At 44.5% G+C, this 14338-nt stretch overlaps 1 protein-coding gene across 3 annotated transcripts in view; it reads left to right on the top strand.

Moving 5' to 3' along the window:
• MYO19 (myosin XIX) overlaps positions 1 to 14338 on the top strand; it is a 349059-nt gene that overhangs the window by 172805 nt on the left and 161916 nt on the right. For all 3 annotated transcript variants that reach the window (XM_085649443.1, XM_085649445.1, XM_085649444.1), the window contains exons 12-13: positions 1660 to 1733; positions 7095 to 7216. In XM_085649443.1, the coding sequence (XP_085505569.1) occupies positions 1660 to 1733; positions 7095 to 7216 (196 nt within the window). The remainder of the gene's footprint in view (positions 1 to 1659; positions 1734 to 7094; positions 7217 to 14338) is intronic.

Genomic DNA, 14338 nt, shown 5'->3' with positions numbered 1-14338 from the left:
CAAATCTGATTTTCTGATGTCAGGGGGGCACCTAAATACTCAAATTGTGGGCATTAACGGGAGTGAACGGTAGTAGCCAATGGGCTACTTGCCCCTGGGGTACTGCACCCCCTAGATGACCACTTCTTGTGGGGAGTGGGTATCCTCCTGTCCCGGAGTTCTGAATTTCACCACAACTAAGATGGTGAAATCTTAATTTTCGTGCTCACCTAGGTAGCCAATGCTAGGGGTGTGACTAGCCTGGAGGTGAGGTACGCCTCCTTGCTTAGCTAATTTTCCACCTGTCCTGGTGCTAAATAGGCCTCGGGCAGTTGGTGTATCTCTATGGTCTGGAAGAAGCCAGATTCGCATACCAAAGACCGTCTTCTCTTTGAAGCTCCCTGCCTTGACATGCTAATTTACTAGCTATCCTGCTGGAGGAGGTGTAAACACCTCTTGCTAGAGCAGGTATTGTTTCTGACCTCATGCAGATATTTCCTCACATGTGGTATAATTCACACTGCCTTCGGTCTCCAAGGCTGCTGTAGGGGTGACTTACATATATCCTATGCAATGTCTTTGGCATGCCACACAAGAGTGTGCCATGTCCTGTTTTCAAACATGGTTTGTACAATGTCATGCAGCCTGCAATGGCAGTCTGTTTGGAATTTGTGTGTTGGTCCCTTAGGGTAGCATAAGATATACAACAGCCCTTAGGGACCATCTTTAATACTCATGCCCAATGTACCAAGGGTACTATTTACTAGGGACTTAACAGGGGTACTAAAGCCCTTGGCCAATTGTAAACAATCAGACCTCACCTTGTGGTAAGGAAAGAGCACTGGCTCTGAGGTCTGATCAGTAGCAGGCCTCAGTGCACTGTCAGTCGAAACTCAGCATCTAGCTGCTATAAAAGTGGCAAAAAGTGGGAGGACAACTGCAGCAAAACCCAGTTTCCTACAGTCCCAACATGGAGGGCTTCACCAGGGCCATTGCCGAGTAGCAGCCTGCTGTCGTCGAACCCTCTGTCGGATCAAACTGGCTCCCCACCAACGAAAGAATATCTCCAGAAAATAAGACTAAGTCAGGAGGTACATTTTTCACAGGCACAAACCTTGTCCCTGTCGCCGACCCTCACTCCATCGCGGTCAGCCTTAAATTTTTAATTTGCCCCGGTCTAGCATGACCAGATACCCATGGTTGGCATTTTGGCGCTAGAAAACTCTAAAACTCCTAATGGTCATATCCACGGTTCCCCTGATCATTATTTTGGTGTCTATCTGTTTGTTAAAATGTATCCTATTTTTATAAATTGGAGTGGGTTTTGTCTTGTGTTCTGTTTTCAACTCATTAACTGTTGTGGTACAGATAAATGCTTGACACTTGTATCCTATCAATTAAACCTTACTGCGCTGTGACACAGTTACCCAGTACTGAGCTATGTTTTAAATTATAGTAACCTAACTGACTCTGATACAGAATAGTGACGTTATTACTTGATGAGGTCTCCTAACTGATAGTCTGCATCCTCACTCGATATAAATAATCAAATAAAATGCTACTCAACTGCTTAAAGACATCGTTTGAACTGCGACCCATGCATGCTCTCAAAGTACATTATTGCATGAGTTACCAACTAGCCATCCTCTTATAACTAATGGAGACCTCTTTTTCCCACAGATTATTTGACTGGTTGGTTACAATGATCAATGGAAGTATATGTGCTGACTCTATCAAGTGGACCAATTTTATAGGTATGCTCTTGGAAAATGGAATGTGTTTTGATTTCTTTGTTTTAAATCTAGGTTCTCATTTGGAAAAACCTTGTAGCTGCATTACCAGAGACACCACAAATTGTTCATAATCAATTTGAATCAGCAACATCATGTTTTAAAAAAAACATTGTGTGTGCCTGATGCAGTGCTCTTGGAGTGCTAGATGAACAGAAAATGAAACCCTCATCGTTCACCTTAGCCAGTACAATAGCTATTATTATGTGCCTGTATGTGCAAGTAAGTTGCATTGTAAAAGCACTTCACATATGTAAAATCACCTTGTAAATGATAATCAGTCAGAATTGTGTCCTAAATGGAGCACAAAAACTGCTCCTTCTACAATTCTAGATGGCATTCTTAGCAGAACCAAAGGCAACCGTGGCAAAAAGCTGAAAACAGACCCATTCTCTCTCTCCTCTCTTCGCCCCCTCTGGTCGCTTTCTCTCTACTTTTCCCCTCCCTCTCGCTTGAAGCTTCCCTGTCCTTGCTGCAATTATCCTCAGGGAGCTGGGTAAAGTGACACAGGCACCAGGAGCGGCTTGGTCTTTCAAACCCAGCCTGCAGAGGTTCCAGCTCACTGGGGAAAAGCCCAATTCAATAAAAGCCCTGTCTGATCCCAATTCTTAGAAGCTTAGACAGGCGGTAACACTTGTCACATGGTCATGCTATCTTCAGTGTGTGATACTATAGAGCAAGACACTTTATCAACATCCTATCCAATAGAATGGGAATCTCAAAGATTTTTGTTTCTGGTAACAAACTGCATTTTATAGTAGGTAAAGTTGTACTACAGGAGTACTACTGTACATACTAAAATAAAGTGCTATTCACAAACCTACAAGCGGAGACCTCTGCCTTTCCTAGGTGGAGACCTGCGCCAAGGTGGCAGGGATCTCTGTACACGCTGGTAGGAAGGACAAGAGGAAGTGTCAGGAAATGGGTAATAGTTACAACTAAAGCGGAGGCGTTTAGGGAAGGGCATGTTAATACAAACACATATCAACAAAATAGAGTAAGACCAATGCTATTAACAAACTACACTCAGTCCTAAAAAGGTCAAAACTGGGTTTCATGTAGTTTAGCCCAGTCGTGGAGTAAGTCTAGCACTGCACATAGCTGCTCACAGGTACTATAACACACTCCCATAGAAAGCAAGTTTGGTAGGGAAATAAAATAACACCACTTAGGAGCTTATGTTAAATTATTTCGACATTTACTCTATCTCTCTGTCTATCTATCTTAACTATCTTATTGAGTGAAAAAAGCAAAGGTTAAAGTGATGTTGTAGTTGGGTATGATTATAATAACTATTAGAACATTGGAATGTGGAGCACTCCATTGCAGACAATGGAGAGCTCCGTGCTTCTACAGGCCGGTAAAGGCCCGCAGAGCAACATTCCAATGTTTTACAAAAGCCTCTCGAAGCTCGAGGGGATTTAAATCCCCTCGAGCTTCGAGAAGCCTTTGTTTAATTTATTAGAACATTTTGCCCTCTAGTGGCAGAATGTTCTAATAGCCTTATAGCCCTTCGTAGCAGGGCTATACCGCTATTAAAGTCCCGCTGCTTTTGTTAAAGTCCCTCGCCTTCGGCTCGGGCCTTTAACGCTGCAGCGGGCCTTTAATAGCCGGTATAGCCCGCTACAGCAGGCTATAAGGCTATATTATATTTACTGAAAAAAGGTTAAAGTGACGTTATATTTAGGTATGGTTATTGTAGGAAGGTGGATATCTGACTATGGTTACCCCCAACGTTTTGCCTAGTGTCTAGCTGGTTTTTCGACTTAGTTGGCCTGAGATCCTGCCATTCAGGGTCTCAGGCTGTCTGCTCTCTCTTTAAAATGGACTCCATGTACCCTAGGTACATTCCCAATTGGTAAGGATCACCTTATTGGACCCTGTACAGTGTACCCAGGGCATAGGTGTACCCTAGGCCTCCCAGGGGCTGCAGCATGTATTATGCCACCCCTGGTCTGGCCTTCCAATCAGACACAACTGGCTGATCACTCAGCTGGGGCAAGGTCGTGTAATCACCCCTTGCTTAGATATAGTATGCCTATATCTACCCTTATATATAGACACATGTGTACCTATCAGTCACTCCTATGGCAGGCCTTAACAATCCTGGAGGCAGAGTGCTTGGTAACATGTGAGATGGTGCTCTAGCATGAGCTGAGCCTGTCTGCAGCTTTGGGAACCATGTCCTTATAGCTGTTCTATGATATAGCCTACCATATACTCTTAAAGTGACTTATAATCTTAAACGGTTATGGTAACTATGGTTTGGCTTTATCAAAACATGTCGTGTAAGGTGTCTAACACTTTGGAATAATACCCCCATACCATTTCTGGTGATGAGGATATTATTCCCCCCTTCTAGAGGGAGAGACATGTTAAAATCCTACTTTGCTGTTTAACTCTAACCAAAGCCTCAGCATCACAAAATGGATGCTGCTGCCACAGACACAAGTCTGACCTCCTGCAGCTGGGAGTGATCCCAGCCAGGGAGGCCTGGACAATAGGTTTCCTGCTTGGGGAGGTGCTAGCACCTCCCCAGACAGCCTTTAGTGTATTGGGGCAGGGTGGGCTGAAAGGAATGAGACATGCCTGGGGCACACAAGGTGTTCCTTGCATAGTCCAGTTCAAACCGGCGCTGGGGCACTCCAGCCCCAGCTCTGGCGCGAAACTGGACAAAGGGAAGTGGGTGTAACCACCCCCTCCCAGGTCCCACCCATAAGGCGTGACCTAGCAGGTATCCCAGCCCCCCAGATTAGTATAAGAGTGGGAGTTGGGCCTCAAGACTTTAGATTATCCTGAACCTGCAAAACTGAACAGAACCTCTGGACCTTCGACATTCGACGAAAGAAGAAGACTGAAGAATCTCCCTTGTAGCCAAGGAGTGGCTACCCTGTGCAAACAGGCACCATCAAGAGACTACCCTTTGCTTTGCCCACGTTCTACGAGGAACCGACTGCAGAGCCCGACCAGAGCCTTTACTTCCAGACTTCTCCGACCCTGATCCACATCCACAGCAAAGCTGAGATCCGTGGAGGCGACGAGCGACCGGCTACCTGGGAAAAGTGGCTAGTAACTTCAAGCGCAGCTTCTGAGGCACCCTCGAAGTTGTGCACCGGGGATTGAGAAGCCCCAACCCCAAGCATCATCTGAACCGAAGATCAGCCCCCCACACTCCACGAGTCCTGCGTGGGGCCCTTCTGCATTTTCCTGCTTGCCGCGTCTGTCCGGTTGCTTGCCCGCTGGCTAGTGGCCTTGGTGACGACGCACCCTGAAATCTTCTGCGCTGGTTTGGCTCCTCCAGACTGGCTCCCGCTTCTCTGCAAAGAAGAAGCACCCCAGACCTTCCTGGTCTGCACCAGAAGCAAGTCCTCCGTTCTTCGTGGGTTCCGCTTGCCAAGGCTTGGTGAGTCCTAGTCCAACTTCGACGCCGCCGACAGCAAGAGCCTTCGTGGGACAGCTCGCCTCCTGGTCCTGGTCGTCCTCGACGCTTCCTGGTCCTCCTGGCTGCAGCGACAAGCTTCACCTTCACCTGCAATCTTCACGACATCGCCTGGTTCCTTCCTGGTTCCACGTGGTCACTGGCTAGTGACCTTGACTCTGTCCCTTCTGCTTGCAGGTCTCCTCTCTTCTTGATCCCAGCCTTGGGATCCACCGGACACTCTTCACTGACTGCCTGTCAGCATCTTTCTTCAGGCATCCATAGGAGTCGACGACGAAAACCGACGCAACTTCACCCCTATGCACCCGCAGCCTGTGGGCTAGGTAACTTGGGTACTCCGGTGCTCATCAGGATAGTGACTATCCTAGTGTCTAGTTTTCCAGTCTCGACTTCCTAGCTACTCCGGAAGTGTCCTAAATCTATCGTTTTCTAAACTGTACTATTGCTAGTGACTTTTACGCATTACGCGTGAGTGTTTCCACTCTGCACACGAATCCCGTGGGCCTCCCACTTCCTAACTAACGCTAGTGTAGTGTAGCCCCAGCGATTCCCTAGGCCCAGGCCTATTCTATTTCCGTGACAGTGGTCCTTATACCACTTACTTAGTATATGGTTTGCGTGGCCCCTAGGGCCTAACTGTATTACTTACCTGTGTGACTTAATGTATGCTTAAATAAGACTGTGTTGTACTTACCTCTAATCTCATAAAGAGTGCTGAGGGTTTGACTAGAATAAATACACTTTATTTTATATATATATCTGTTGTGGTGTCCTTTCAGTTGGTATTCAAGGGATTATATATGGTATCACAGCTGGCTTCACATGCCATTCAGAGTTTAGCCTAAGACTGCTCTTGTCCATGCTACCACTAGGATAGCTGGTCTATAAGGTTGACTTTACAACCAATCACCATAAGGGTATTTGGACTGATATAAGGTGTACACTAGAACTAGTGACATCATACATCAGGCCAACTTCTCACAGTTATAATATCTTTATATTGGGAAAAAACCTTAGCAATTCACTGAATTCATCAGTGATGCTATCAATGCTGTAATTCAACGTGATATTAGTGATGTTTTAAGCGTGTATATAAACAGTGCATGGCAAGGGCATGTGTTATCGTTACTTCATGGCACAAGCTATAGTTACTTCAATCAACTAAGACTGGTGAATTTTAGTGTTTTTTTTTCTTGTTGTTTTTTTTTACTGTATCTTATTTTGAAACTGACATTTTCACTTAAATATAACCTCGCTTTATCCACTGGTGTTTCCAGTGAATTTCTGGTTTTTTTCTGTAAGAGATTATGACCATACCCAACAATACTGTTTTTTTCATTGAACTTTTAGTTTTTTTAAATGTAAAATAATAGATTATTACCATATCTTACTAGAACAACCCCACAATGCACCTTCGGTCCTGCAAGGGGTGAGGTTGGGCGCAGGGCCTGCAGCCACGTCCTGTGCCCAACCAAACCTATGGTATCCCCTGTCAAGCTTTCAGGACTTGGACCAACTTACCCAAATATCTCAGATGCAATTTAAACTTAAGAGCCTTCCACAAAGCTCTACAAACACACACATGTAAGCTGTAACTGCAACCAGAGGCATACTAGACTCCTCTTTGCTACTACTATAGCTTTTATTTGTTTAGTGCATTTTGTAGCATTCTTACTTTTTTGCCTTGTTCTGTTTAATCATAATTATACCTATGGATTGTGCCTCTCTGTTGCAGCTATTTCTCTGTAGCCTATTTAATGTAATGCACTCCACTACCTATAGGTTAAGGTCTGTGCCATATACTACCACAATAAATGAATACAGTTAAACGTTCAAACATCAAGGGAGCATGTTAAGTTTATATCTGACTGTGCGTATTTTTTCAGGCCTGCTGGATGTATACGGGTTTGAATCCTTCCCCGAAAATAGCTTGGAGCAACTGTGCATCAACTATGCCAATGAGAAATTGCAGCAGCACTTTGTATCGCATTATCTGAAATCCCAACAGGTACCTCTGCTGCAACATGTGTACTGATTACATGCAATGGTGCTTACTCAGGTCATGGTGTTGGTCCCATAACTGGTCACCTTTTAAAGGTGTAATTCTATTATAAATATAATTATATGGTTATCTATTCTAAGGGACCCCTGACCATAACACTAACCCTTTGTTTCATAAAACTGTCTTTCCATTAAATCTAGTGTGGGTATTCAGTATCTTTCAAAATGAGAGTAGGTTTATTATATTACTAGACAAGTGACTCGAGTGGGGCATTATTTGAAATACAGCATATATTTATGTTCCGAAGAAGGAATGGGCATGATTTGTTTATTTTAATGTTGCAGCAAGTGGTTACGTTCTCCAGTGCTAGATGTTTGAGATTCACATGACTAAATACTTAACACACCAATAAAAAAGTGGCTCCCAATCATCATTAAGGGCCATTCTGTTTTAGAGATTGAGAATTTTCATTGTGTTTAGCTCCTGTTTAAGCCCAATCGCATTAACTAACATCTAAGTTTCTTGGCAAAAGCCAAAACGTGTGGTTTTAGTCATACATCAGCAGCTGCTAAAGTTTTTTTACATTTTTATAGGCTTCTCAGTTTGTTTTCCTTAGGCCTACTGTCTCACTGGAAACTGCCCATAGCCCATCTACATAAAGCAACACAAACACCATCTCAATGACGTACTGAGAAAGCTACTCCTCCTTTTCCACGCAAGGCTATCGTACTGTGGCTCCAAGGTATTTTTGTTCTCCCTCTCTCCTGCCAGATTGGGGGAAAGGAATGTTCCTGTGGAGATAACTGATGAAATAATGATAACTGTATTGAGAAGGAAGATGAGTGAGGGACATTTGTAGTCCCTAATAGGCTTGTATTTTTACACCCCTCTCAACAAGCAAATTTAGATGACGTTTATTGGTTTATGGCTTGATGCCTAGAGCATCACACAAATTAGCCTTCACAACTCTCAAAGAATCTGAATTTGTTTTCTGTGCAACTTGATGGAAGAAGTAGCTAAAGCAACACATGCTGTCGATGTTTTGGAAAACATGGACAATACAATTGTCTGAGTGATCATAGAAGATCCTTTCTACACTTCAACCTGTTCGATTACACAAGAAAAGACGTACACCCAGTCACTGCTCTCTGTGCTTGAGACCAGACCCGACGCAAAAGCTTCAATCATGAGAGAGTAAGTAAATCCAGTCCATATTACATCCATTTCCCCAGATAGGGAGAAAGGAAGTTGGAAGGAAGTTTGCTCCCTTTAGTTACAAAAAAATCACCACTACAGAAATGATGAACATCTGAATGGAAAACCCCTTTGCTCCCCTCAGAAGGTATAATGAAGTTTGTCAGAAATGAAGGTCTTCATTCCTATTCTTCCCCCATGATAATGGCAAGAATGACTACATTAATGATTTTCTTCTGAGGTTACTTTTGTATCAACCAAATACAATCTGCCAATTGCAGAACTGTTGGTTGAGTCTAAGAAGATTAAGCTAGTTAACCGTAACTGTAGTTTTTCAGCATTGGTATCTTTTATACATTTTCATGAAACCCACCTCTCACCTTAGAAGTGGTACAGTATTATTCAAGGGGTACGGAGCCCAATTCAGGGACATCTTAGAAATTTGGGGGCCCCAGGCAAGCTTTATTTTGGCAGACCCTATTTGGAACAAATTAGATTTTAGTATGCATTTTCAGGTCATTTAGGCCAGTTCATAGGCATTGTCATCTTAGGGATAATTGAGGTCTTGGGTACATACATATTTTGGGAACCCCTATTTGGACAATTTACATTTAATAAGTTGTACTAATTACACATCTCCAAGATGCAATTCCCCATATTACATCCTTTTTGAGCAGGAAGGACCACAATGTGCAAAAGTGATCAACTCACAAGGACTACAACCACTGTTGATCAAGCGTTTCTAGATACTGCAAGGACATCATCCCAAGAGCTCTGAAAATGTGTAGCAGATTTTCTCAGATTCTGCTGTACTCTTGGACCTAGCGTACATATGTGTATGACCCAATCATGTGAAAAGCTTCACTACTACAAATCTTAATCCTGCAGTTTGAATCACAAACTGTACATTTACATAAAAGGGAGACAAAATTTGCTTGTTTTTCATGTGTCTGACCTGTAAATCCCATGAGTATATGTACTTATCTACTCAATATTGCAGGCCAGTAAGTACAAGGTACAAGACCGAAATAATACACCAATCGTATCATGGAAAATGCAATTTGAAAGTACAGAATTAATTTTTATTCTTTTTTCATTTAGTTATTGATGTATAGCACGAGACGAATAGCACATGTGGATGGGGTTGATTGAAGTGTTTATTTATTTTGTCCGATCTGTTTGAGTTTCATATTTATAATATATCAAATTACTTGCGAGGTAATCATAACCAGTGCACATTTACAACAGTCAAATCATTTACAACCAAGGAACTGCAACATAGGTATAAATCGGCCAATCCGGCTATAAAGGCATCCTGCAATAAACGAAGCCCCATTCAGGGAGACTAAATCGTCTCCAATACCATTTCCAGCTTGATGAAATACCAGAAGTACGGATCACGTGCCGTAAGCAGTTACATTATACTTACTGTTCTTCCAATGACTATAGGCAACCTAGATTAAGCGTTGTTGATGAAACTACTTTATATATAACCGCCAATTGACAAACAATAAACCAATAAAAAGAAAACTAAGAAAAATAAAAGGAGGGAGGGCAGTACATTAATATAATAAACATTTGAAAGCTACCCTAAGGATGTCAGTATGACAGATCTCGTTGTATCCATATGGGTCATGAACTGCAGCACAATGGACCAGTATTCAATAACTATTGACAGACATTTCTGAGCATTCTAGTAGACAAGCATATTACAGTGTGTACACATCCAGTATTCACATAACATCAGGAATATCTAAGGGGTCCTCCGGTGCTATAGCCACATGGAGTGCCGTCAGATTTGTGCTCCAAGCAGACTAAATGGGATTTTTGCACAGCCCAAGTGTATCCTCTTTTAATAGGGAGACAACTTCGGCTTTGGCCCAATTCAACATTGACTGTGTCCAAGCTTTAATTTGGGGGCGTCTACAGCCCTCCATCGCCGCTTGACGAGCCGCTTGGCCAACCACAAGTCTTGGAAGTGAGAAGTTACTCTATGTTCCTTATCCCTGGGAAATATCGGTACAATACAAGCCTCCCACGTATGCGGTAGCTCCCTGTCAGTTCTTACATGTAGCAGCCGATTCACATGCTGCCAATACTTTTGTAGTCTGGGACACGACCAGAGCATATGCAGGAGGTCTGCATTTACTAATGCACAGTTTGGACAGCAAGCGTCTGTTCTATTAAAATATCTGCTAAGCTTGTCCGGGGTAAAATACGCCCTGTGAAGTATATAGAATTGAATTAATTTGAACCTTGCCTTCCTGGGGATGTTTTTAGGGCTCTCCAATAGCATATCCCATTCTCTAGATGTGTACGGTTGTGTCAGGTCTGCCTCCCATTTACCACACAATGGTGTTAGATCAGTTAAGTTGTGTTCACAAATTGCTTCTACAAACCATTTAGTAAGATTTCGCCCTGTGCCCATCACATGTATGTATTGTATTAGGAGATGCGTCGGGAGTTCTTGCGGCATAGTACTCCAGTGTCGCCATCCAGGCGGTGTGACTCAGGAACTGCCCGGGCTGGATACCCTCCTCATCGATCACGGAAAGAAAGGGCCGCAACGCACCTCCCTCATAGAGGTCTCCTAATTGACTTATGCCTGCATCCTGCAACCCCACGAGGTCAACCACACGAACCCTACCCCCCCTCTCTCTGCATCCCCAACAATGGAAACGCAGGCGTATATGGCATGACATGCTTCGTAAGGCTCTGTGGAAACATTTCTGGGCTACTTGGACCAGTAAAGGGAGAGAAGAATGCGATTTGGTGCATGGGTGAAAAATAAAAATAATCTTCTCCAATGTATATGGGAGAGTACCCTCTGCCGAGTCTGGGAGATGTAATTCTGCTACCCATTTGGCGATTCACTGAATCTGGGACGCCAGATAATAATGTTCGAAATTGGGTAGGGCCAATCCTCCACACATGACTGGTAGGTACAACTTGACTAAAGTCACCCTGCAATGCGTATTATTCCATATGAGGTCTCTCATCATGCTCTCCAGTGGCCAAAAGAACGACGCCTGCAGATATAACGGGAGGTTAGTGAAATAATACAATAGTCTGGGCAACATCACCATTTTAATCAGTGCCACCCGACTTTCAACCTAGAGGTTGAGTGTCTTCCAAAAATCTATCTGAGAGCGGATAGCAGCAAGTGTCCTAGTTATGTTCCCATCTAGGAGGTCCCGGTCGGTGTGGTAAATCCGAATTCCCAAATATCAGAATACGACTGGCTGCCAGGCCACCAGTGCACCATCTACCACCAAGTGGGTGTCATCCTCATGAGGATTGGAGGGAAACAGGCAGGACTTAACCCCAATTCACGCCCAATCCTGAAACCGCGGCGAACCGCCTGAGTGTGTTCGATATAACCGGGGGGATCGCCTGCAGATCTCTAATATACAGCAGAATGTCGTCAACATAAAGAGATACGGCATGCATTTCCTCACCTAGCGGTATACCCCATTGTGCAGCTGTACTGCGCAAAGTCATAGCCAAAGGCTCCATGACCAGGGAGAAGAGCAATGGGGAAAGGGGGCATCCTTGTCTAGTCCCTCGTCCTATCGGTTCTGGCTCAGAGAACAAGGTTCCAAGACAGACACGTACCGGAGGAGCTCTGTACAATAATTTGACAAGACTGAGGAAATATGGTCCAAATCCGAAGCGTCGCAAAACCGCAAACATGTAAGGCCACTCTACCATGTCAAAGGCCTTCTTCAGGTCCAAGACCATACAGCCTGCTGTAGGCCATTCTGCCGCCGCACTACGCATCACCCTGAACAGCCTACGTATGTTGAGTGGTATTACGGGCCAGAACAAAACCATTTTCATATGAATGGACCAGATGTGCAGTGAGAAGCGCCATCTGGCCCGCCAAGATCCCTGCCAAAATCTTATAATCTCCATTCAGCAATGCCAAAGGATGGTAAGCGCCTGTCTGTGTGAGGTCTCTGTCCGGTTTTGGGACTGTGATTAGGGTCACCTCTGTCAAGGAGGCCGGGGAGGGGCACCCTCGAAGGCCTCAGTATACACCTTCAAAGAGATGGGGGCCCAACAAGTCAGCAAGTGCTTTATAGATATCGTGAGGGAAGCCGGACCTGGGTCCATCCCAGTAGGCAGGGCCCGCATTGTGCCCTTTACCTCTTGCAACGAAATTGGAGTCTCCAGCTCTGTGCGCTGCTCTGCAGTGAGAGTGGGGAATAGAAGACCATCCAGGAAGGAGCACATTGCCTTGTCTGAGGTGACCAAGACCGACGAGTATAGTCTGGTAAAGTGGGTGGTTAGAACATCATGTATTTTGTGCTGCGTGTATTTGATGTTGCCTTCCGGTGAACGAAGTGTAGTGATCGGCCCCGTGACTTTATCCTGTTTAATCAGCCAGGCTAGCAAAGGCCCAGATCTGTCAACCTTAGCATGCACTGACACCGAGTTTGCCGCTAAATTCAGACACCGTTGGCGTTCAAGAAGCTCCGTATGGTTCTTGCGCGCACTCCAGAGCCGGGCCGAATCCGGTGTGCCTGCCACTACTTGAGATTCTAATGCCATTAACTGCTTTTCAAGTGTTAAGAGCTCTGAATCTATCTGCTTCTTAAGGCCGCCACCCAGTCCCAGACACCTACCCCGTATAGTGGACTTCATGGCATCCCAATCAATCATGGTGGAAGAGGCAGACCCTGCATTTAGAGTGAAATAATAGTCAGTGGCCTCCCCAATAGACTCCTGAAAGAGGGGGTCTTCTAACATCGCCGGTTGCAGTCTCCATGTGGGGGATGGCAGACGTTCCACCCTCCCACGCCAGTGGAACTAAATGCGGATTATGGTCGGAGTGTGTATGACTCCAATAGTCTGAGCCCTTCGCATAAGAAAGCAAAGAGGGTGAACATAGAAACCTGTCCAGGCGCACATATAAAAAAAGCATTGGGCGCTGAATAAAATGAATATAGTCTCCCTACAGGATTTCGATATCTCCAGACATCAACCAGGTCCCACCCCCTCATCTAAGCACCCAGCACTGTTGAATTAGCTGAAGCGGCTGTACACCGTAGGGGAGGGAAGGATCTGTCCAAACTTGTGTCTAAGACGCTATTAGAATCGCCCCAAATCAACCATGGGATGTCAGATCATTTTGTCAGTTCTAAAGAGAGCGAGCTAAAGAATTGCCCTTGATCTACATTGGGGGAATACACACTGCCTAACAATACGTAACCCCCGTCTAAGCAACCTTTCAAAAAAAACATATCTGCCGTCCTTGACAACAAGGACCTCCTCTGCCACAAATGGCGTGCCCGGGCGTATCCATTTGAGGACCTGCCCCCCGTGCGCACAGAGAGTAATCAGTGGCATAAACCCTCCCCCTTCATCTCCTTTGCAGCAGAGCTACTACAACTTTATTTAGGTGTGTTTCCTGCAATAGGGCAATGCATATATTATGCCGCTTGATGTCGGAATAAACCGCACATTACAAGTAAGTATAGTGTGATCAGCCATTGCCCTGTCTGAGATAAACAATTAGTACAGCCTATATAATATGACAAAATATGGCATCTTCTCAGAGCCCTTCCGAAGAATAACCCAACATTGCAACTAAAAAGAAAAAAAAATAACTATCCAATAACCATAAAACATCAATAGAGCGGTCCCCACAAAGCTAGAGAGGTACTACCCAAACCCTGACAAAGAAACTACCCGTCAGTACGAGTGAACTGGTTACCTTAACAAGAAAGGTATAAGGGGGTCTGAAGCCACTTCAAACCTGCCACCCAAAAGATCCCCATTTAGTACCAATCCAGGCATTTGGACAGACCGTTCCACAAAGGGCTGCCACCTACATTTATATACCTAAACGTGTCCATACAGTGAAATTATTCCCATCTTATATTAAGCAATTAAATGTGTAAGAGGACCAAATGCCACTAAGACGTCTGG

Source organism: Triturus cristatus, chromosome 3_2 (assembly GCF_964204655.1).
Source record: "Triturus cristatus chromosome 3_2, aTriCri1.1, whole genome shotgun sequence".
In the NCBI taxonomy this organism is placed as follows: domain Eukaryota; kingdom Metazoa; phylum Chordata; class Amphibia; order Caudata; family Salamandridae; genus Triturus; species Triturus cristatus.
The sequence above is the reverse complement of the archived record's forward strand: the minus strand, read 5'-3'. Positions and strand labels throughout refer to the sequence as shown.